This window comes from Brachyhypopomus gauderio, unplaced genomic scaffold (genome assembly GCF_052324685.1).
Source record: "Brachyhypopomus gauderio isolate BG-103 unplaced genomic scaffold, BGAUD_0.2 sc47, whole genome shotgun sequence".
Classification (NCBI taxonomy): Eukaryota; Metazoa; Chordata; class Actinopteri; order Gymnotiformes; family Hypopomidae; genus Brachyhypopomus; species Brachyhypopomus gauderio.
Genome location: NW_027506873.1, coordinates 2,129,028 through 2,154,751, shown reverse-complemented (window position 1 = coordinate 2,154,751; position 25,724 = coordinate 2,129,028). Strand labels below are relative to the sequence as shown.

Sequence of the window (25,724 nt, the reverse complement as noted above, 5' to 3'; positions counted from 1 at the left end):
CGCCTTAGAGTGGATGGATTAACCGTTAAACACATAACAACACTGTGCCTGCAGCGGAGGGCTAGAAACGACACGTATGTCTTTCTTGCGGTAGTGACGCCTCAACCACACACATTCAGACATTTGCTGAAAAGGTGTTTCCCCAATAAAAAATAAAGAATAAAAATTGGAGTAAATCGGACTATTTTTTCACACCTTGGACCACTGAGTTCCTTGAAACAGAAACTACATGATATACATCAACTAAAATAATGATGAAAACAAAGAATAAAATAGTTAATTTTATTTTATTTTTTCCCGAGACACACACATCAATTTCTGGACCACAGCAGAGGATGGAAACCTTTCAGAAACATCTTTTAATTCTTCTTATTACCATTTCAAAATACAAATATAAAATTATATTTTCCACATTTGAGGCATAAGAGCCCCACCTCTGTTGTTATTATTATGGTTGTTATTTTACATTAATTTTATAACACGGCTTAAGCAAGCCTTATAAGAGGACCTGAAAGATGCTTTCAGATGTCAGTCATTTCGGTCAGTCTCATTATTAAAAAACCATTAATGCAAAAAGAAAATGAAAACAAATGGAAAAAGTGTCAGGAATGGGCAGGAGGGGCAGGCAGAGAGACGGGTGGAGCAGGAGGGGCAGGCAGGGAGACGGGTGGAGCGGGAGGAAGCAGGCAGGGAGACGGGTGGAGCAGGAGGGGCAGGCAGGGAGACGGGTGGAGCGGGAGGAAGCAGGCAGGGAGACGGGTGGAGCGGGAGGAAGCGGGCAGGGAGACGGGTGGAGCGGGAGGAAGCAGGCTGGGAGACGGGTGGAGCGGGAGGAAGCGGGCAGGGAGACGGGTGGAGCAGGAGGGGCAGGCAGGGAGACGGGTGGAGTAGGAGGGGCAAGCAGGGAGACGGGTGGAGCGGGAGGAAGCGGGCAGGGAGACGGTTGGAGCGGGAGGGGCAGGCAGGGAGACGGGTGGAGCGGGAGGATGCGGGCAGGGAGACGGGTGGAGCGGGAGGGGCAGGCAGGGAGACGGGTGGAGCGGGAGGAAGCGGGCAGGGAGACGGGTGGAGCGGGAGGGGCAGGCAGGGAGACGGGTGGAGCGGGAGGAAGCAGGCAGGGAGACGGGTGGAGCAGGAGGGGCAGGCAGGGAGACGGGTGGAGCGGGAGGAAGCGGGCAGGGAGACGGGTGGAGCAGGAGGGGCAGGCAGGGAGACGGGTGGAGCGGGAGGAAGCGGGCAGGGAGACGGGTGGAGCAGGAGAAGGCGATTGCCCCTGTACTGAGCCTCTCTTCTCCAGCACAGGGAGAGTCAGGAGGAGTGACATCTAGCCCGGAGTGGGTGTGCTGTTACAACACAGCCCAAAACGACTGCCCCACCTTCACCTTACCACCCAGACTGGAAATGATTGGGGGGGGGGGGGGGGGGGGAAGCAGACAGAGACCAAATTGCCAAGTTAAAAGTTGGCTCATTCATAGTTTAACAGTTACCAGTTAACAGTACAAACAGTTAGGCTTTAATCATGTACATAAATGGGACTGGATTTCATAAACTAAGTATTTTTGTTGTCTGCTTTGAAAGCAAGGATCAACAGTATAAGTCAATAATGGAAAGGTGGGGAGAAATGATTTTTTTAAACTAAACTATTTGATACTTGAAAACATCTAGCAAAACACTCCAACGTATGTATACGGTACACTGTATGCAAACATATATACATATATATGCGCATATACACAGGTCGATTAGTAGCAGGCCACGGCTACTACCACTTGCCTACAGTGGACACTCCAAACACCTTTTAACTGGATATGGTGGACACTCCAAACACCTTCCAGGTCATTTTTTTTCTTTTCTAAACGAATGGATTAACTACACTAGTCTGATGTAGAACATTCATCAGCTGTAAACTGCTGTCAACAGAAATGAACTGAAGGAAACTGCCATGCTACCTTAAAGTCTTAAACTAGAAGCTTAAAAACAACAAACAAAATTATCCCATAAAGAGAACAAAACTGGAGCTAATCATTATCTAATCTGAAAATGGAGACCACCGGCTATTTATCACACCACCAGTAATTATTTTTTCTGTTCATCTGCACATTGCTTCCTTGGTCTCCCAGTTTGGCTGGCAGACATGGATTAAGTTCAGTGGATGAAGGTCATAAATATGTGAAGACATATGGTGAGCTCTAGAATCAGCTGATCACAACTGTGCAAGGGATTACCTGCCCCTTTCAAAGAAGTTAATCTCAAAGTGTGTTTTTGTGATGTTTATTGCTTTGTTGGAATATTAGGGTTTTTTATTTGTCCCTCACAGGAAAATATCACAACCGTTTTTTGAAGCAGTCAAACTGAGGTATTGTTGAACACGATAGATGTGGTTAACGTAAATAACACAGCACACATTTTGAACAACGTAGCTATTTAGCAAGGGGACCACCATGAGCCGTTAAAATTTTGCCCTAAAAAGGCCTCATCGCTCGTGACAAAATTTTAAATAAGTATACACGATGGGATTATTTCTGTAGCTTTCGGCCTTTGCTATTGTATATCTGCATTCATCGTCATCACACTGAGAGTACAGCTGACCAGAGCTGGACATGGTAGGAGTATCCCCACAAAAATGGGTCTATTTCAAATAAAAGGCTTCCAGGGTCAGTAGTTAACAACAACAACAAAAAAGCTCTAAGTCTTTAAATTATATTTGATGCATGGAAAAGAAATAATTATTTAAAAGGCAGAGAACTTTTAAAAAACAGTGGTATTCAAAAATAGCAGTGCTTTAGGCAACTGGGATATTTTGAAAGTGTACAAACATCAAAACATTACAGTTGATTAATAGTATTGTTGTAATTATTATTATTAACCATGAGAACCATTTAAAAAAATATGATATATCTTTCACATAAAATCTTCATAATAATAGCTTGTGTCCCCTTAAAAAATAATCAAAAATAATAGTTTTGCATTAGCATTTAAGGTAGTATGGCACACCCTTTAAAAACATCCCAGGGTGGGGATCTAAATAATTACCCCCCCCCCACCCTTCCCCCCGTTAAATAATGTCTTACAGTAATTTGTACTTTCTTTTTCTATATAGATCTTTTGTGAGATCTTTGGTTAGTCGAAACCAAGTGAAGACTGCGAGTCACAACATAAGAGGCAAAAAAGAAAGAAGCTAAAGATGATCAGCTGCTGATAAAATAAACAACTCACGATACAATATAATACAAGAGAGGTCTATCTTCACTTATCCTAGACCTGCTACACACTACTGCACCTAGAGTGAGTACACAACACCTAGTAATTGAGTGGGGGAGTTGGGCAGCATGGTGGGGGGTAGAGTGGCAGAAAGGGGCAGGAGAAAAAGACAGACCACCACACTGGTATCAAAGACAGCACTTTGTTACAATATATGCTTTGTACACTAATAAATACAATTCCGAACTAAAGAGTGTGTGCTGTGAAGGCAATGTAGCGTAGAGAGCGAGTCTGGTGGCGAAGCACAGTAGTATTATTATTATTATAACAACCACAAAACAAAAAGAGAATCCCCTGATCCAAAATTGAAATCAGCGAAGGAACATCTTTTTTCCTTTTTTTAAAGTTTTGTATTTCATTTTTGTCTTGTACATTTGAACATTACAATAGTCTTCAGTTGTTTTCTTCTTCGTCTGTTTAAATTATTACTTGTTCGTTTTTCTCCGCATCATGTAAAAAGCGTCCAGCATTCTGCTTCACCTGGTTATTCAGAGCGTTAAAATACATCAAACAAAAGAAAATCAAACTAAGTATAGTAGTATACATGTGCGGCAGGAAACAAGAGACTAATGTACAAATATACATCAATCAAATCATCACCTCCAACAATATGCACGTTCAAATCATGTCGTTAAATGTCATTCCACTGACCAACACCAGTCCTTACACGTACAAGGAAATCAGCCCAGCAGCTATGATTCTGCGTGAGCGTTGTTTTCAGTGTCACTATTGGCTGCATCTAAAATACGTCAATATTTTAGATTCGAGGTTGGCTATATCCATGAAATGAAGTCCGAGCGTGAGCTGTCAAGATTGCGTGTCGTTTGGCCTGTTCTATACCTGTCCTGGAGCCACTTGGATCAGTATCATTCACACCAAGTCTTCCTACATGAAACCCTAGTCAAGGACAATCCAAAACAGCTAACATGTGCAAAGAGAAAGTGGTCAGGTGTTTCTTACTGGTCACAGTGCAATGTTTTACCCTCATACTCAATCAGCATGTTTTGCCCATTAACTCTCAGATAAAACGATAAAATAAATTAATTTTCTCACCATATTTCATCATTAAACTCACAGGACTGAGGTATGGTATAAAAACATTTGCTTTGCCTCAATTCATTTGAAAGAACTGACTTAAAAAAAAAAAACAATAATAATAAAAAAAAAAAAATCAAAAAGCTTTTATGCGTCACCTGTGACACTCCAGTTACTGAGCTCCAAAGGCAACGTGAACTCAGTAGAAAAGACAAACACCACCAGATAACCAAATAACATAGTACGTTCTCAATTTTTTCTTATCCTTTTTTTTTCTTTTTTTTCTTGTGAGGAGTATAAAACTGTGGACACGCAGAGTAGGCTAAAATCTCTGGACTGAATTCAGAGTCCTTCTGTTTAAACACTACATACAGTGTGCTTTGGATTCAGTAATTGTTGTTTTGAAGATTCTGTTGAGCTTGAATCTCTACAGCAGAGAATAAAGACTCAACTAAAATAATCTTGACGCCACTCTAAGCAGTGCCCTGTAGTCACCGTTTTGTAAATATGCTGGTATGACACTTGTAAAATTATTCAGCTTTATTATTTACAGAGCAAGCCAACAGCTATCCAATAGATCATATTTGTCACTGGGGTACTTACTTTATTTGAGTGACACCTAAATAATCATCTTTTTAAGACCTATATTTTATTTTTGTTTATTCACACCCTGGAGCAATTTCTTTGACACACTGTCAGAAAAATATGTTTGTTTGTTTGTTTGTATTTTTTCATTCTGAGTTGGTTATATGCAATGACTGGAATATTTACAGTTACATTTTCTTTTTCTTAAATCTGAATTCACAATGTATTCATCTGAAAAAATGTCATAGTATACATCTTTTTCTAAACGACAAAAACAACACTTATAAAAAAAAAGGACCATAAAAATATTGGAGTCCTCTTTGTATTGCCCAAAAATAGGTAATTATGATCAACAATGAGACATCACGAGAATTAAAAACAGCTACTAAGATTGATTAGTTCAGCTTCCCTCTTTTTTCACTTGAAATTAAATGTACTGAATGTTCTGTCAAAAAATCAATGGGTATCTTTAACCTTTTTTTGTGCAAATATGACGCCATAAAATTGGATCTTTTACAAGAATTGGTACCAAAGGTAATTCAGACATGACCAGCAAACACTGTCACATGTCATTTGACAAAATGCACCCCCACCCCCCAAAAAAACAAAAACCTCTAAAGGAATAGAAAAAATAATAATAATGACCACAACCAAAAATGCAAATGAAACAGAATAAAAGCAAAAGTTAACTTAAAAACTTATGAGAAAAAAATATGAGAAAAATGTCATAAAGAAGGGGAAAAAATAAGTGTTCTGTAGTTACACGGTGTGAGTTATGGTACAGCAGTTGTATTCTTTTCTGAGATGATCTTGACGTTTCGTTTGTTCTTGTCTTCATGGTGCCACCCCCAAATCCCTTTAACCAGTGGGACGCTGCAGTGCTCATGACATCACCTGTACACGGCCAGTCAGAAAGTTCGGCCCGTCTTCTCTGGACCTCCACATGCTCTGGTGAATCAGAATAAGCACAAACCAAGTTCTCATCGCCAGTTTCTGACAGCTGTATAACCAGAGCTATGAATGTTCTCCATTCACATGATGTGCTCATGTGTACCATATAAATTGTGTACATATATACTCTGGAATATATTCTCTATATAATCCTAGGAATTTACATTACGGTAAAGTACTTCAGTTTGATGCATGTTGTCTCTAATAATCTCCATGCTCCAGTTCCCACATATTCTTTGACCTTAAAGGTGAACAATGAATAATCGGTTGCCTCCAAACCCTTGGCCACTCGTAAGGCACGCTTGACCTCTTCTGAAGGAACACGAGTAAACTTCACTCATCCCCGACAGTCTGCTCATGTGAGTAAACGTTACTCATCCCGACAGTCTGCTCATGTGAGTAAACGTTACTCATCCCCGACAGTCTGCTCATGTGAGTAAACATTACTCATCCCTGACAGTCTGCTCATGTGAGTAAACGTTACTCATCCCTGACAGTCTGCTCATGTGAGTAAACGTTACTCATCCTTGACAGTCTGCTCATGTGCCCGCAAACGTTAGAAGCAACACATGAAAACAGGATCTTGGGCTTCAGTTAAACAAACAAAAACTCCTTACAAATCATCACACCAAATGTGAGCTGGTTTTTGATAATTAAACATGCACATTTGAACACTGACATAAAATTCCCCCTCGTCACCTTTAAGGTGCAGCTATTTGTTTCTTTATTTAGGCTGGAGGGCACGATGTCATGGCTCGGGCCAGGAGACAGGGCAGTGGGACACAGGGTGTTCGCATGCAGAACCCCCACACCCCCCCCCCCCCCCCACCCCCCCCCCCCCCCCGAAGACACTGCTGCTTTCTCCCCAATAAAACTACAATATTTGTCATGCAACAGGCAATCCAGTCCCCAAGGCCTTGTGTCATTATTCTGCAAGATTGTAGACTTGCATCTTTGTCCAATAACTTGTTTGTTGGATTTCATTTCGCTGATGTCTTGTTGAGGGGCAAGGGTTTAGAGGGAAGGGAGTACACAGATTGGCAGATATCTGTTTCCAGTCTGTGGAAAACTGGGGCACATTGTAGCAGAAGTAATCTGAGCAGACGTGGGAGGCCAGGGTACTGGGGGGCCAGAGTGGGGTCTGATGCTCCACAGATTTGAAATATTCAGGGCCGTAAAGGGTGAGGGGGCTGGCGGACGGACACGGCCCCTCCCACAACAGAGTTCAGGCCAGAGGACAGGAAATGAGAGGAGAGAAGAGCACGGGCCAAAAGGAAAAGAGAGGAACGGAGATGAGACGAGACGAGACGAGACGGGAGGTGAGACGGAAGAGGAGGCAAGAGGTGAGGAGATGAGGAGACAAGATGAGATTGAGAAGAGGAAAGATGAGTTGAGAAGGAGAGGGGAGCAGAGAGAGAAGGAGAGGACTGGAGTTAAGTAGAGATGAGGAGAGAGCTCGTTTAAATCTCACTCTCTCCTGTTAACAGACCACTGCAGTACAGGTGCACATGAAGAGCAGCAATGAATATCAGCCATACTGTCAAGAAAGCTTGGACAGGAAAACACACAACCTCACTGGGCATAATAGAGGAGAAAGCAACATAATGGGACAAACTCTCTACCTGCAAGCCATGAGCGAATTAAACAAATGTTATTGTAAATGAAAGGCTTGGGGGTTTGTGTGTGTGGGCGCATGGGTGTGTTTGTGTATGTGGGTGTGTGCGTATGGGTGTGTGCGTATGGGTGTGTCTGAATGGGGGTGTGTGATTGCGCGTGTGTGTATGGGTGGGTGAGTGCGCGCGTATGGGGGTGTGTGCGTGCATGCATGCATAAGAAAGGTGCCGAGGGAAAGCTCTACAGAGAACGACATCATTGTGCCGTGTCATGCATCTCACTGTATGTCCAGGAGTCAGGACGGGAAGATATGGAGCAATAGTTCCATAAAAAATGGGAACAGGTGGAGGCGAGATTAAGAATGAAATAAGTCCATAAAGACAGACAGTGAGATAGATGGGATTATTGAGCTATATAAAGAAAACATAATACCTCCACTGAGATGTGGCAACCGACCACCTGTTAGGTTTCAATGGTATCCATTTGTAAAAGCTGTCGCAATCAGAGGACCCTAAAGGCAGAGTTAGTGCATGTCAGTCGTCATCACCATGAGCAAAACTTTAGAACATTCTGATCCTCAGGAACAGTAGAATGAATCAAGGCAACACCAGTGTGATTCCATAAACATTCACTTCAATTTTATCAATCTGTACAAAACAGTTTTATACAGATAGACACTTGCATAATCTTTCTAGGCATGTGAATGAAAACAGCTAATTAATTCATATTAATTTGGGCTAATAACATCCATTTATACATGTATCAGGACATCAGGTTTGATAAAAATGTGAGTTGTTAGAAAGTGGATATTGTTGGGGTTCAGGGTTGAAAGGGTTATGGTTGAAGGTCAAGAGGTCATTTTTTAAATTAAAATTTAAAGAAGCAGGAGAAAAGAAACATGTGGAATAAAAGATATCCACCCCAAAACACTAACTGCACTGGAAGTGTTAAAAGCCAGCAGAGTCCAGTTAGCCTGAAGCAAATCCGCCTGTGCAAGCTGGTCTCCACAGGCGCCGCTGTAACTACCAGCCTTCATCAGCTCTTAGCCACGCTAGCTATTAGCCATCATTCCCCATCAGCTAGGTATGCAGTCGAACTGAACAATTTCTTTAAGTGAGGTGGATCGCAATAGATGGTCAGAATCATAAAGATCAGCCACAAAGCTGTACGACAGCTCTCCACTGGTAATCACGGGGCTCACGATGACTGCGACACGCCTCTGTGGTGTCGGGTGTGATTTTTGTCCAGAGGGTTGGGCATGAAGAGGCCCTCACTCCTGCCGTGAGGAGAACCGTTAGAACATTCCCGGCACGTGGCCCCTGCCACTTCAACCCTCCGTCAGTCCGTAACAGTAAAGTAAACGAGGAAATGCGTCCTGTCTCGTCTTCTCGCTCTCTTGCTGATCAGTCTTCTGCCCCTCCATATGTAAATCCTCGGGACTGTCTGATTTGCTGATTGCGTTTGTGAGGCAAACCGCCCACGCGGCGGATTCAGGGGGCAGGAAAGGCAAACTGTCAAAAAAAAAACCACGTACGTGCGCACACACATACACACGGACGTGCAGCCCCTTATCACGTCTGTCATCAACCCATTGTGCTCATGACGGCAGCATGTCAGTAAGACTTCCCGACTTTAATCCGTACGAATAAATCAGCGTGAGCCCAAGCGGAAGACGTCGGCCTCTCTAATCAGGCAGAGGGGGCGACGATGAGGATGCCCCCACCCACACTCATGTCAGTGGAGTCCTGCAGTATTGGGCTCTTCCTCCATCCTCTCTGGCCTTTCCCGTGGTGGGTGGGGCTGGGGAGGGCCTCAACGCTGTGATTCAGTACGCCAAGCACCTTGGGACATGTGTGGAGACTGATCGCCCGCGACACCCTGTGGCGGTGTCTACGTCGCCGAGCCGAGAGATGACTAGCATAACCCGTCCGGCGGGAAGCGGGCCTGGCGCCGTCGCTGCTGCACACTAATTGTTGACACGTGTCGGCGAAGTAAACGGAGAGAAGCGCTCTGCGTTCTGCGCCATTTCCCGCGCTAATGTGCCACACGGAGACATTATCTGTTGGCGCACCCGATGCCAGAGTCTCAAGCCCACCCCCACCCCCGACCCACAGGCCCCACCCCCTGCCTGCCCAGTCTCGTCAAGATCTCCCAGCTTAACCTGAAACCTTCACAGCTGCACACATTCATCCCTCGTCGCTGAGGAAATCTTTGTCTAGACACATCCATGCCGGCAGCCGTAACCACGGACGCAGGGTGCACGTGTGCCCGTTGTGAGGTGCCGGTGTTCAGCCCAGCGATGTGTTTAACCACCAGTGCAGTCGACGTGTGAAACGCAGGCACACGTGGGAAGAGGAAGTGAACACAGCTTCCAGCTTTGACGCGTAGTGATCTGCACGGTGAGGATAATTACTTGATAGCTGTATTATTAGTTGCTTTATTCACCAAATACAATGGCGGGGGACAAAGTGGCTGCCGGGTTCACAAAAGGCCTGTGGACTGGGTCCAGGACGACCGAGACACCTCCTCATAAACCCCGTCTGCCCCAGAGCTGCTTAAGAGAGTTATTTGTGCGGGAATGAACGTGTGAATAATTGAATTTCAATTTGGCACTTCATTACAAATGCAGACCCCGCCCCCCCCCAACACAATATTGAGAGCTGCAGCGGTTGGTAAATGGGACCTGACATCTGTGACATTCAGAGACGCAGTCGGTGCTTTTCCAGCAAAGAGCCAATTAAAGCCACTTTTAGTGCGGCTGTGTGCTTTTGTTTAGATATGGTGTCACAAGCATCTGCTTGTTATGGGGACCATCTGAATTTGACAGTTTGCTCATTGCCAGCCTGGTAGTGTGGAGTTTTTGGTCTCCCAAGTCGTCGCGACGCTAGCCGCTCTGAACAGCAGCAGGCCGTGGTCCTCGCTGTGGATTACCCAGAGACTCTCTCTCTCTTCCATCAGCGCAAGTGTTTCTAGGGGACGGGTACCGAGCTGCTAATTCTGCCGACGGGCCGTCTGAAGCCCTCTCCTTTAAATTGCTGCATTGACAGTAAAGTGTCTGCCATTAAGCGGGTCACACGGAAGGAACACACAATCAAACTTGGACTCCTCGTCCCCGAGTCTGAGGCAATCAAAAACCGGGGGCCATTAAAGGCGGCGAGAATATAAACGAGGAAGAGAAACACCGTGATGCAGACAGGAAGAGAAAGGTTCTCCGGCTAGAGTGCAGTTCCTTCAGTCTCACAGTCACTCATCAAGACTCGAGTAAAATCAGCTACAGGTAGCTGGTGTGAGAATGGCAGGTGGGAGTGTGAGGGGCGTTAAGCCTGGTTTATACTTGACGCGTCGTGAGGGTCCGCACGGCGAAAATGACGTAATCGCTGTGGCTCCGTCCGTGCGCGAGGGCCTCGCGTGATGTTGATTCGCGAGGTCGTTACAAATTTTGTAACTTCGCACGCGCCGCGCTTCAGCGCGATGGACAAAGTCATGTTTGCAGGGTTCATACACCTTTACAAGGTGGAATTAAAGCACTTGTACGTCACTTTAAAGGTCCATTTCAATATTTCCCAGCACGATAAACTTAAATAAGTTAAATATTTATACATATACTCGAAATGATTCGAAATTATTCGCTTTTAATCACATTATTTAATGGTTGTTTATTTTCAAAACGCCCAATCTTAACGTCTTCACGTTCTCTCGTGTTTCGTTCTGGAATTACAAGAGGCTCTTATTTGTTAACGTAATACAACTATTTGTTGTGAAATGAAGTAGTTACAATTTCAAGCATTTTAAAGTACTTTAGCCTAAATTCCAGCACTTTCAAACCTGAAACACAAAGCAACATTAAAATTCATCAGGTAAATGTTCCTTCCTGTTTTTGAGGGGTGTTTCTTTATACTACCACATATCGTTTCGGAGAACACTGCACGCAGAAAGTATAAACGCTTCCACCGTTCGCGCAGGGTCGCACGAGGTGGGCGGAGCCACGCACTATGGTCACTCGCGAAAGTATAAACCAGGCTTTATGTGTGGCGTGAGGGGTGGGACATGAGGGGCGGAGCGTGGTGTGGGGGTGTGAGGCAGGGTGTGGGGGTGTGAGGGACACTCACAGCGATGCCGTGGCTGAAGCCGGAGCCGGGCTGGGGGCTGGCGGCGCTGATGTAGTTGCCCACAGCAGAGTCCTGACTGGCTGGGCCGTACAGATCCGCTACAGGCCCTGGGCTGTTGGCACCGGGGAAGCCCCCAGGTCGAGGGGGGTTAGTGCCTGTGGACACACACACACACACAGGCAATTGAACTCCTTAGGGTCCTATCAAGCACAAGGCGACGCACAGACTGGCAAACATATTTACACTGACATAAGCAAAATTTATGTGAGAGAATATGATTTTAGACATGTAAGTCTATATTAATTTCTCAGAATATTACTTGGAACAAGACCAGCAAAGTGAGTGGAGGTGAAAAATCTAGTATTTATTCCTTTGACTGCATGTATGGATTTACGTTACCTTTAGATTTTGTAATTGCTAATTGCTACAGCTTTCATGGTTATATTGTGAATTGCAGGAATGTCATTAATCTTGCATTAGGCCAATATCTTTGATGGCCCCCACGGGCATTAGCAAAGGCCACATTCTCCTGTGTGCTGTGTGAGGGGTGGCGACCTGAGCTAGGCATGCGGAGGCGGGGCCGGGGGGGTCGTGCAGAGGCGGGGCCGGGGGGTTCGTGCGGAGGCGGGGCCGGGGGGTTCGGGCGGGCGGGCGGACTGGGAGACTAGAACAACTGATCACAGAAACCCTGCACACCAGCACCCTGACTGTGTACCTGCACGTCGGACACACACCATATATGATACATTTCACTGCAGAAATGTGATTTTTAATCACTTTTAATCATATGTACACACACACACATGCAATAACGCCCCCCCCCCCCCCCCCCCCCCCACACACACACACACACACCTCTCTAACGCCTCACACCTGCTTCTTAAACCCAAACTACCGTAGCTGACCTTCCTAGCGCTGTAATGAGAGGGAGAGATGGAGGCGTAGCGCCCTGGTTAGCTGCAGGCTGTTCTCAGGAGCAGACTCTTTGCTCTTATCTGGACAGAACTCTTCCTAATAGGCCTGCTTATAAAGCAATTACTGGCATTTTCAGTTTCAACAGTAATCCTCATTTACTATAATTGGTGGATTGTGTGGAGGCGAGAGCCAGGCTGTCCCACTCCCCCGCACTCGCTGTGAGCGAAAGGATTTATGTTTCAACTTAAACCCTGGGGCTAGACTGTTCCTGCTATTAACTTTAATAGGCAAACACGAATTACTCTTATTGGCTTTGACTGGTAGCTTAGCGGCACCCATGCTAATTAAGCTAGCGGGCAAGCGATTACACAGCAGGATTTTTTTTGAGGACACAGGTGAGTCCCAAGTCCTGCATCGCTGCCCACAGTTGAGACATTCATTCACTCAGCGGTTGGGGGCTTTTGGGGGGGGGGGGGGGGGGGGGGGGGGGGGGGGTGGGGGTTTGGTCGGGCAATACCTCTCCCTTTATTTAGGGACTAACAGCTAAGTGATTCTAACATAAATATGACAAAAATACACACATACCTACACACACACACTCGCTATAAGGTTGTGGGATAAAGTGCTTTGATATGACCCCTAAAAGACCCACAATCCATTGATTATGTCTATGTTGCCACAGCAACCAAGATACAGGAGACAGTTTGACAGGACCTCATATCAAGTATCGCCTTAATCCAATAGAACTTTATCTCTCAATGTTCTCAACCTATATTGAAAGCAATATTACTGTCATATATTGCAAAAACTAAGACAGAAATGTGCATTTCTGTCTCGGACGCTGGGGAGGGGAGTAAAATAGTAATAAATAAAACTGAAGGATCATTAACGTCTGTCTGATAAAGCCAGATAAAACACTGGAGGAACATGGCCAGTTTGAACTCTGGGATACAATTTAAACAGCAGAGCGCTAAACGTGAACCGAACAAGCAGGAGCACATGCATAGACCCAGTCTGAAAACACTGCTCCTGATCAGGGAGTGAACCCACACGCCCTCAGGGAGCCCCACACGCCCTCAGGGAGCCCCATACTCCCTCAGGGAGCCCCACACGCCCTCAGGGAGCCCCACACGCCCTCAGGGAGCCCCACACGCCCTCAGGGAGCCCCACACGCCCTCAGGGAGCCCCACACACCCTCAGGGAGCCCCACACTCCCTCAAGGAGCCCCACACGCCCTCAGGGAGCCCCACACGCCCTCAGGGAGCCCCACACGCCCTCAGGGAGCCCCACACGCCCTCAGGGAGCCCCACACTCCCTCAGGGAGCCCCACACACTCTCAGGGAGCCCCACACGCCCTCAGGGGCCCCACACGCCCTCAGGGAGCCCCACACGCCCTCAGGGCAAACAGAGAAGGGCGCCCCCTGGAGGCAGCTGCTGAAACCTGACCCACTACGACTACGTGTAGGAGTGCAGGCAGCCCGGGAGGGGAGGGCTTTCATTCAGTGATGAAAACACTGCAGGCGCTTTCACTAATGCCACCAGGGCCAAATTCATGTATCCAGGGAGATTTTGCAGTTATAGTGACAATTCAAAAAGGCGGAGGTCACGTATCATCTGTAACACTGAGGTTAAAGGAGCACTCGGAGCGAAATCTCTAAAGCAGCTAAATATGAATGAACGTTAGAGGGTCCGTGTTCAGAGGATCTCTGTCAGGCGGCGTTAAGCAGGCCTTATTAACACTGATCACTGGGGAGGACAAGCAGGGCGTAGAGTGGGTGGCAGCACCTTTGACCTTTGAGCCCTAGATATGATGCTCCCCGTTCAACAGACGAGGCTACATCACCGCGCTACATCACCACTCTACATCACCGCGCTACATCACCGCGTTACGTGGTGTGGCAGCACAGGCTATTAATCGCCCCACACTGAACCTGCGGCAAAACACGTGAGCTCCAAACAGCTGGAGCCGAACACGCTTTCCTTAGTGAACGAACAAACACCGACGTAGCTGAATCCAGCTGGAGTTTGGGGCTTCTGGTTTGTTTGTGTTTTGGTCTAAAAAGCCTGAATTACCACACTCTCAGAACAGTGTGGAGAGATAGGTGTGTTTCTGAGAACATGCAGAGGCGAAAGGAGGCAGAGAGGAGGTGGGGAGGAGACAGGGAGGATGTGGGGAGGAGACAGGGAGGATGTGGGGAGGAGACAGGGAGGATGTGGGGAGGAGACGGGGAGGAGGTGGGGAGGAGACAGGGAGGATGTGGGGAGGAGACAGGGAGGAGGTGGGGAGGAGACAGGGAGGAGGTGGGGAGGAGACAGGGAAGATGTGGGGAGGAGACAGGGAGGAGGTGGGGAGGAGACAGGGAGGATGTGGGGAGGAGACAGGGAGGAGGTGGGGAGGAGACAGGGAGGAGGTGGGGAGGAGACAGGGAAGATGTGGGGAGGAGACAGGGAGGAGGTGGGGAGGAGACAGGGAGGAGGTGCCGGCTGGCGGTGGGTCATCTGCTTTGTCCAGGGTTCATGCTTGTGTGGTGCACATGCATCCACAGGGTGTGCCTACGTGCAAAAACGGGGTGGGGTGGGGTAGTAGAAGTGGTGGTGGTGGATTATAATGGATCTACACACACACACACATACACACACACACACACACACACACACACACACACACACACAGGACTGTGTCCTCTACAAGGAAAAAAATGGAGAAAAAATAAATAAATAAATAAATCCCACATGCATCTCGGGCCAAAATGGGCGCGAACACAAACAGGTTCTAGGTGATCACAAACATTAGTTGTTGTTCTTTAACAAAAGGAGTAAGTAAGGTGTGTTAGTCGGCGCAGATGTGGCTCAAACAATCTGAGGGGGGGGGGGGGGGGGGGGTTGTGTGAAAGAGAGGCTACAGAGGTCTGGGAGAGAGGGGGCGTACCAACCTGGGCTCTTAAACTGATCCGGGCTGTGCAGCTGCTGCAGGGGGGAGTTGCAGGCCGACGCTGCCTGCTCGCTCTGCAGCATCTGGGCCGCCTGGGGCCCCAGCGAGCCATAGTCCGCAAAGGAGCAGGGCGCCCCCCGCTGGTCACTGGGCGCGGAATAAAACCCGTAATCGGGGAAGCCTGAGAGATACAGTACAGGGTGAAGGCGGAGTTGGGGGGGGATGGGTGAAAAAGGAAGAGGATGGGAGGGGTGGGGCGCCATTATTTTGGGTGGGGAAAAAACTCATGGCACACAGAAATGTGGAGGTGGTGTGGGCGTGGCGTGTGGAGGTGGTGTGGGCGTGGCGTGTGGAGGTGGTGTGGGCGTGGCGTGTATGGCGTGTGGTGCGGAGAGTGTCTTGAGGAGGCTGCATACACCAAGCACTAGTGGCTCCTCTATGGTGGGCCTTTGTGCCACGTGAACTCGGGCCCACCTGTTGGATTTCAGAGACGGGTGCAATTAGCGTACAACCAAGGTAGTTCGGGGGGGGGGGCGTGAGCACTGGCTGCCTGAGCCTACACACCAAACCCTAAAACCCTTGTGAAGTTAACCGCACCGAGAAGCTCTGTGTCTTCCCTCATGTCATATTCCTTCTCAAATCATCTTTAATATTCGTTTTATTTTCCGTTCAAGAGACGGAAACTTGAATTTGGCGTCAGTAATCGATTCTCTGTTGTGAGAGGCAGCACCAGGGCCCCGGAGCGTTGGCGTGCGATCAGAAGGCCAAATTCAGGGTTAGTGGGCGTTAACACCAGGGAGGCTCCGCGCTACAAAGCGAGCTCCCTTTCACCCGGCCCGCAGATCAGCAGCGCCTCAGAAAGAGCCATCGACCGAGCCGGGCCGAGCTGGAGGCTCTCGGGCCTCTAAATCGGGACTGCAGTGCTGCTACAAAAGACAACCATTCAAACAAACACACTCAAGAGAGAAGCAAGACTGCCAACACAGGGGGTCCCTGCAGGTGTGTGTGTGTGTGTGTGTGTGTGTGTGTTTTCACGTGTTGCCATTTGGGCCTCCAACACTCCAACAGAGATGAGCGTGTGAAAAGAGGCTATGCATTAGCTACTTTTTCTTTTTGAAAATCGCGCGTGTGTGTGTGTATTATATACACTCACCTCCTACTTCATTAGAACTCTTCATTTATTAGGACATTAGACAGTGATCCTGTGGTCAGCACAACCTGCACTCACAGGCTTTTAAATGAACCACAACCTCTACACTATGACATGATCCTGACTGAATGTACATGCAGCACTCTAAGGCTGGCGAGGGTCAATTTGTCATACTAATCCTACCAAGGCCAGAGAAGTCAGACTCTACTGGACCCTGAATAGCTTGCGAGGAGCTGGCAGCCTGCTGGGATGTTCTGGGTGCAGTTCACCCGAGCGTCTCCCACAGCATGACGCAGGGTCCCCGCGATGGCGCAGACAGGCGGGGGACGAGCTCGTCTCTGCTCCCTTAGTGACTCATCCCCTCCAGGAGTTCAGGAGCACGCAGTCCACACTGGGGCTCTGACAGCTGACTCACCACGGCTGCACCTGCACACGCGTGTGCCTGTGTGCCCACACACACACACACACACACACACACACACACACACACACACACACACACACACACACATTCCCACGTGCACGCACGCTCACAAAGCTTCAAGCCACCCGTGCCATTGTCCATTGCTGAATCCCATTTTTACATGCCTCCATCAGGCAGCTGGTGCGTGTACACACACTCACACACACACACACACACACACACACACACACACACACACACACACACACACACACACACACACACACACTCCAACATACTTCTGTGCTCAGTGCTGCACAGCTGCAGGTGCTTAAACCACCATCACTGGCTCCTCCAACACAGCCTGCTCCTTCACACACACACACACACACACACACACACACACACACACACACACACACACACACACACACACACACACACACACACAGACACACACAGACATACACACACACACACGCACACACACACACGCACGCACACACACACACACACACACACACACACACACACACATCTCCGAGGCTGTACTTATAACCACCCCAACACACATCAGTAGCCACCACTCTGCAGGTCTTAGACGGTGCTTAGATGTGGCTTCCTGATGGAGGGAGGGAGGATACAGGCACAGAGACTTCAAAGAGAAACCCTGCAGGAGGCAAACGCCCTCGTCCCTGTCCCAGTCTTCTTCGGGTCCTGCTGACCCAAGTGTGTCCCGCTGGGTGAGGGTGCTCTGGCCCGAGTGTCCCGCTGGCCCGAGAGGGTCCCGCTGGCCCGAGAGGGTCGTTCATGGTCAACATGCTGCCTTACTGCCACACTTTAATTGCGCTGAGGGAGTACTGCACAAAACAGGAGACCCTCCCACCAGTTTAATCCTCTTCCAGAGAGCATGCCAACAGCCAATCGCCCTTGAGTTTCAGAGTGTTCGCCCGTTAATTAGACCAGCTTCCCCGGCTTCCTCTCCTCTCTCTAATTAGATTCTTTAATAACAAACAAGCGGCGACCTTTACAAAAGGCCTTCGCCACAAACGCCTCTGTTAAAGCGGACGGGGAGGGCAAAGGCATGGGCGGGTCCAAGAACAAGCTCCGCCCATAACTCCTTCAACCCGTCCCGCCCCTTATCGGCTGCCGTCTAGGCTCCGCCCAATGGCCTGCGACCCCTGCGGTGCTTCAGGGTGGAGACTTCATGACGCGACAGACGAAAGCCACGGGGAGGGGAATGGCGGCCTGCCACACACACACACACACACACACACACACACACATATACACACACACACACACACACACACACACACACACACACACACACACACATATACACACACACACACACACACACACACACACACACACACACACACACACACATATACACACACACACACACACAAACACACACACACATACACACACACACACACACACACACACACACACACACACACATATACACACACACACACACACAAACACACACACACATATACACACACACACACACACACACACACACACACACATATACACACACACACACACACACACACACACACACACACACACACACACACACACACACACATATACACACACACACACACACACACACACACACACACATATACACACACACACACACACACACACATACACACACACACACACACACACACACACACACACACATATACACACACACACACACACACACACACACACACACACACACACACACACACACACACATACACACACACACACACACACACACACACACATATACACACACACACACACACACACACACACACACACACACACACAAACACGCACACGCGCACGCACACAGACGCACGCGCACGCACAAACACACACACACACACACACACACACACACACACACACACACACACACACACACACTGCTTGCTCTGACATGGACAATTAGCCGTCAGCAGTGTGTCGCGGGGGGATGCCTCATCTAATAAAGGTGCTCAGGATGGCTTTTATTGTTCAGGTAGATTGCCTCTAATGATGGCACCATCCGTGTAAAAGGACATGAATAAAAACAGCAGCGAGGACGAGGGAGGCGGAAGAGAACGGCGCTTTCAGAACATGGCAGGAGTGTTAAAGAGGAGGCGTGTGGGAGAGGAGGCGTGTGGGAGAGGAGGCGTGTGGGAGAGGAGCGGTGGCGTGATGGTCCTGCTCACACTCCTTTCATTTCCTACTAACCAATTACTTTGGGCAAAAGGTGAAGAGGAAGATCAGACCTGCAGCCCCTCCCTCTGATGTGGTGGGGATGAGTGGGCGGAGCTTCCTAACGGCGGAGAGGCGTGGTGGAGAAGAGTGGACATCTGGCACCAAGATGCATCAGCAACACGACCACCAGGGTCTGGCAGGACGGAGCAGACGGCTTGCAGGGCGGTAAAGCTTATGGTGGGAGTGCGGGCGTACGCACACATCTCCGCGTCTCCGCACGTGTGGGTCTAAACATGAGGTCAACCACGAGAAAAAGAAAGAAAACTGCAACTGTTTTGCCTTCTGCTGGTCACTCTGACATCACAGATGTTCTGGCTCAGACGGACCTCAAACTTTGAGAAACTCGGAGAAACAAAACAGGATGATGGGCTGATGGGGTGATGGGGGGGTCAGGAAGGACCCAGCTGGTCACAGCACCACGCCACCTGGGTTTTGCAGTGACACTGCCTGAGAGCCCAGTGCATGTTGGGAAAAGAGCAGGTGTCTGACTCTGGCACTACAGCACCACGCTGCTGCCCGACAGCCCGGCCCAGAGCTCTCCACGCACTACAGCGAGAGCACCTTCACAAAGCAGAGTGCTCCTCACATGAACTCCTCTCTTACTGTACATAATGCCTGAGGGTGGGTGTACGTATAAAAGAGAGAGGTGGAGAGAGAGAGATGTGGAAAGGGAGAGAGAGAGAGACATGAAGAGGGAGAGAGAGAGGTGGAGAGGGAGACAGACTTCTGATAGTACATTAGGCAGTAAAACACAGGTTGGGAGCTGCTTCTCAGATCTGAGCTCCACCCCTCTCACCCCTCATCATCCAATTATTAATATTCCAGCTATCAGCCTGAAACAAAAGACCACTTCTTCACCATTTCTTTTTCCCTCTCTCCCTCCTGCCGTCTAATTGGATGTAATTACTCATCTACAAAACAAATGAGTAGGTCGGCGTTGCCGTGGCGACCGGAGCAGCGGGTCCAGCGGCACGGCTGGGAGAGGCTCATCTCTGATAATTATCACTGCTCCTCCCCGTCTGACGCCCACCTCCCGGACTGCGGCCATCTTCAAACCCCAGCCAGCACCTACTGATACTCAGCTGTCTGTCACCGTTCACCGTGTCTCTGCCTTATGCACATGCACGCACACACACACACACAGACACTCACGTGAACAGACGCGCACGCAACACACACGTGCGTGCACACACACACACACACACGCACACACACACACACACACACACACACACGCACACACACAGACACTCACGTGAACAGACGCGCACGCAACACACACGTGCGTGCACACACACACACACACACACACACACACACACACACACGCACACACACAGACACTCACGTGAACAGACGCGCACGCAACACACACGTGCGTGCACACACACACACACACACACACACACACACACGGCAGGCTTCCTTCACGCGAGTGACTCTCTTCAAGTGGATAAATGCTTCTCTCTCATTTCCACTTTGCCAGATGACTGCCTCAGGGGAGGAATTCTAAACCACTGCCCTGAAAGTACTGCTTTTTCCCTCACTCCAGACTGAAGGAGAGAAAACACACACACACACACACACACACACACACACACACACAGAACCAAGCAGACCATCATATTCCCCTCTGTGGGACTGATTTGAGGGGTATGTGGTGTTTAAGAATACAGACTTAAGTCTGTGACTATTCTGGCACCAATCTCTCACACACACACACACACACACACACACACACAGAGTTTACCTCTTCTACTGTATTTGCACACCAATGGCGGTCAGCGCACCTGCGGGTGGTCACTCATTGGTCTGCTGTGGCGGGTGTCAGTACGTCTGTCACAGATCTCTCCAAATGAGCTTTGAATTTCAGAGCCACTATAATTAACTTCTTCACTTGCACCCATGAAGACCCAGAACGGGCCAACACTTCACTTTCACGTTCCATTTAAAACCGCCCTTTTCTGACAGAACGGGTGACTAATTAACACCACTGGAGCACTCTTACAGAGAGTGCCGACATTTCATAAATAATACATATTTTGTCATTTTGTGTTCAGAGAGGCTTGGCTAATGAATTTTAACGGAAGATTTATTCCTGCGTTGGCTAGTCCTGGTTGGGGCGGCCCGACTGAGCAAAGCCCACGTCTTCCTGCGGCTTCTCCACTGCCGAGCGTCTGGGACGGTGCCACTCCGGTGACGGATGCCGGGAAAACGCTCAGAAGTGCACCACATTCCGACCTTTTGAAAGGTAAGGCAGAGAGGGTACGGTGTTGGGGGGGGGGGTCCTCTGAGGCCTCTCGTCTGCCTGCACGAGCGGAGAGATGAAAGCAGACCACAGCTGAGCACCGCCAGAGTGTGTGGCCCCCCCTTTGAAGCGCTGTGGATGGTGCCTCCCAGAGGCCCTGTGTGAGCATCTGCCCATCACAGCTGTGCGGATGAGTCCATCATGGATCAGAAGACAGGGGGCAGACTGTCTAACCTTTCTGTGTAACATTTATCTTGGGGCTTTGGGACCCCCGGCACGTGGAGCTCCCTGAAGCAGAGCCACTTTTGCTCCTCCTCCACAGGCACATAGGCTGGGGTAGCAGCTGTGTGTGTGTGTGTGTGTGTGTGTGTGTGTATCCAGTTTTAGCTTGCTATGGCAGCACAGGCACCGAACTGGCCCGATGACACTGACATCGTGACATGTATAAAGATCCCTGGACAGTGGAAAGTTATCTGGCCAGCAAGAGTAAGCGTGAGTTCAGCCAGACCTCACGAGTGGAGACGTCACCGAGTGGAGGAACAGAATGGTCCTCATTACAGCCAGACTCACAGGGAGACCAGGCTCTCCTACTGCTGGGACCGAGTGCAGATGATCCCGGAGGCCTCTCGGCTCGTGTTCCGGGCTCGTGGGGACCCTCACGGGCCAGCAGGGGGCAGCTACGCCACCCCGCCCATCCTGTTTCGCTGAAGAGAGGGTTGTGGCCAGCGTTAGTCTCGAGGGAGCGCAGGAGGAATGGGGGGGCAAACGAACAACAGACACCCACCCGTGAAAAGGTAAGCAAAACGAAAGGGGGAGAAGCACGAGCACTGAACGGTGAGCCGTGGTGAGCCGTGGTGAGCTCTAAAGAGCGGCCGGGGCAGGGCGGGATCGATCCGGAGGACACGGCCTGAGAAGAGACACGGGGGAGGGGGATGTCCTGCTGACCTCCACGGAGACGCGCGTTCCAACAACGGACTGCCTTAGCCCAAGCAGTAGAGAGAGAGAGAGAGAGAGAGAGAGAGAGAGAGAGAGGAGACCTGCATGTGCCAGTGTGACGTCAAACACATGCAGGCTGAAGCAGGCAGGCTGTGAGTGAGAGACTGGCCTCCAGGGGGCAGCGTGGATCAGGCCAGCCCTGGGGACACTCACTCTGCTGGGAGAGGCAGACCGTCTGCACACCCCACACCTGAGGAGAGTGAACTGTAGGGCTAGAATTAACTCAACAGAACAGGTGCTGTTGGAAGAGCTGCAGTGTTTGGGGAGGGCAGCGAGGGGCGGCAGACATGACGGTCTACGGCTCGGAGAAGAGTGAGGAAGAGTGTGCTCAGACACTGATGAAAAAGGCCACGCCCCTTATGGGTGTGTCCTATCAGTGCAAACTGGTACGTCTGCTTCCATCAGAGGAGTGGGAGGGGCTGGAGAGGAGCCACACACTCTCTCACACACACACTCACACACACTCACACACACACGCACAGACACACACACACACACACACACACACGCACGCACGCACGCGCACGCACGCACGCACGCACGCACGCACGCACGCACGCACGCACGCACGCACGCACGCACACACACACACACACACACACACACACACACTCACGCACGCACGCACGCACGCACACACACACACACACACACACACACACACACACACACACACACACACAGCCTTTCACTTGCCCTTGGTGCTCTGCTGCTACATCATAACACACGTGCTGATTACATCACACATACATTTCACACACTAGCATCAGTGATGAGTCACATACACGAACAGAAGGGCATGAACACACGAACACACACACACACACACAGTATCTCTCCATCACACACACACACACACACACACACACACACAGTATCTCTCCATCACACACACACACACACACACACACACACACACACACACACACACACACACACACACACACACAGTATCTCTCCATCACTCACACATGCACACGATGGCATCATTTCCTCTGCTCTCACTGTGCTAGTAATGCAACGCTACACCTTTAGGGCCTTTCCACTGTACAGAAGTAGAGTCCCACCTTTCTCAAGGCTGGGTGCTCTCTGCACTAGAACACATACTTAAGGACCTCTGCCATATTCATCTGTAGTGGCCCAAACCATTAAACCTCAGTGAAGACCTTTTACTATCCTGTCAGTACAGCGAGCTCTCGGGCAGGGCCTGTACTGAGGGCGGGGCTGTTCGGGGGGGTTGGAAGTGTAACTACTCTCACTAAAAACACTGTTTTCACAGTTGGTCTACTGGTTTTGAAGTCACCTGGTCTCAACCTGGGACCGTGTTTGAGCAGGCGGTCTTAAAACAGGGTGGGCCAATGATGGGAGACCACAACTACTGCCCAGCCAATCACAGCCCGATGCCCAGAGGTACCCTGTGCCAGGGCGGTGCTTAATGGCAAAACATGACGTTCCAGGAACACCACCTCCTCCCCCACTCCATCGTGCCGCACGTCTGTCGCCTTGGTGCTGAACTCTGCGGCCTGTCGATGGCGGGCGGCCTGTCTCACCCGAGAAGACATCGATTTTATCCAGAGCCACAGAGGAGGACTAAGGCAGATTTGTTCATCAGGCTGACGAGCCAATCAATGACGAGTGATGAGGATGGAAAATTCCCACTCCTCTGGTATAGATAATAGCAGCGCTGTTGGATGCACTCAGACACGCAGGTGTGTGTGTGTGTGTGTGTGTGTGTGAGTCTGTGCTGATCAATGGATGGGTGTGTGTGTGTGTATTGCACCTTTAAATATGTTTCACTGGGTAGGATGGGAGGAATGTTAAATACTGAGGTTAAATTACAACGCAGTAACTCCAGAAGACGTTGTGGGAGGAGTTGTGGGGGCAGCGTGCTAGTGCTTGTGCAGTTAAAGCTGCCCGTGTGTGAAGGCTGTTGTTTGGTGTGGGTGCTGGGTTAGACGAAGAGGAACGGCCACTGTGGCTGCCACACAGAACGCTGCGCGGCCAGAGTGTTTACCTGGCCCCGGGTTCTGTGGGTACGCCACGTGGTGGGCCCCTCCTCCTCCACGGCCCGCCCTACCTGTGCCCCGCGCAGCTGCCACCGCTGATGCCACCGGTCCGTACGCCGTCGCCGGGAAACCTGCCGCACAAGGGGGGGGGACACACACACGGGACGACCCTGTTAATACACATGCCAGCCTGTCCACCATGACACTGCCCTGCTGTCCAACTTTCCGTCTGACATGACACCCCTGCTGTTTGCAGTAATACTACTGTATGGTAACACTGGGTTGTTTACAGGTATACTCCTTTGATGTCTATGGTAACACTGGGTTGTTTACAGGTATACTCCTTTGATGTCTATGGTAACACTGGGTTGTTTACAGGTATACTCCTTTGATGTCTATGGTAACACTGGGTTGTTTACAGGTATACTCCTTTGATGTCTATGGTAACACTGGGTTGTTTACAGGTATACTCCTCTGATGTCCATGGTAACACTGGGTTGTTTACAGGTATACTCCTCTGATGTCCATGGTAACACTGGGTTGTTTACAGGTATACTCCTTTGATGTCTATGGTAACACTGGGTTGTTTACAGGTATACTCCTTTGATGTCTATGGTAACACTGGGTTGTTTACAGGTATACTCCTTTGATGTCTATGGTAACACTGGGTTGTTTACAGGTATACTCCTCTGATGTCCATGGTAACACTGGGTTGTTTACAGGTATACTCCTCTGATGTCCATGGTAACACTGGGTTGTTTACAGGTATACTCCTTTGATGTCTATGGTAACACTGGGTTGTTTACAGGTATACTCCTTTGATGTCTATGGTAACACTGGGTTGTTTACAGGTATACTCCTTTGATGTCTATGGTAACACTGGGTTGTTTACAGGTATACTCCTTTGATGTCTATGGTAACACTGGGTTGTTTACAGGTATACTCCTTTGATGTCTATGGTAACACTGGGTTGTTTACAGGTATACTCCTTTGATGGCTATGGTAACACTGGGTTGTTTACAGGTATACTCCTTTGATGTCTATGGTAACACTGGGTTGTTTACAGGTATACTCCTTTGATGTCTATGGTAACACTGGGTTGTTTACAGGTATACTCCTTTGATGTCTATGGTAACACTGGGTTGTTTACAGGTATACTCCTCTGATGTCCATGGTAACACTGGGTTGTTTACAGGTATACTCCTCTGATGTCCATGGTAACACTGGGTTGTTTAC

General features: G+C 49.3%; 1 protein-coding gene across 3 annotated transcripts in view; it reads right to left on the bottom strand.

The window, feature by feature from the left end:
* Positions 1–4,521: 4,521 nt before the first annotated feature.
* Positions 4,522–25,724, bottom strand: part of LOC143487531 (RNA-binding protein Musashi homolog 2-like) — a 36,093-nt gene continuing 14,890 nt past the window's right edge. Inside the window, exons 2-6 of one of the 3 annotated variants that reach the window (XM_076986500.1) lie at positions 24,560–24,619; positions 15,404–15,583; positions 11,556–11,710; positions 7,879–7,957; positions 4,522–5,829 (exon numbers count right to left, since the gene is read on the bottom strand). In XM_076986500.1, the coding sequence (XP_076842615.1) occupies positions 7,916–7,957; positions 11,556–11,710; positions 15,404–15,485 (279 nt within the window). In that variant the 5' untranslated portion in view covers positions 15,486–15,583; positions 24,560–24,619 and the 3' untranslated portion in view covers positions 4,522–5,829; positions 7,879–7,915. The remainder of the gene's footprint in view (positions 5,830–7,878; positions 7,958–11,555; positions 11,711–15,403; positions 15,584–24,559; positions 24,620–25,724) is intronic. The other 2 variants (XR_013124287.1, XM_076986499.1) reach the window with 2 other exon arrangements.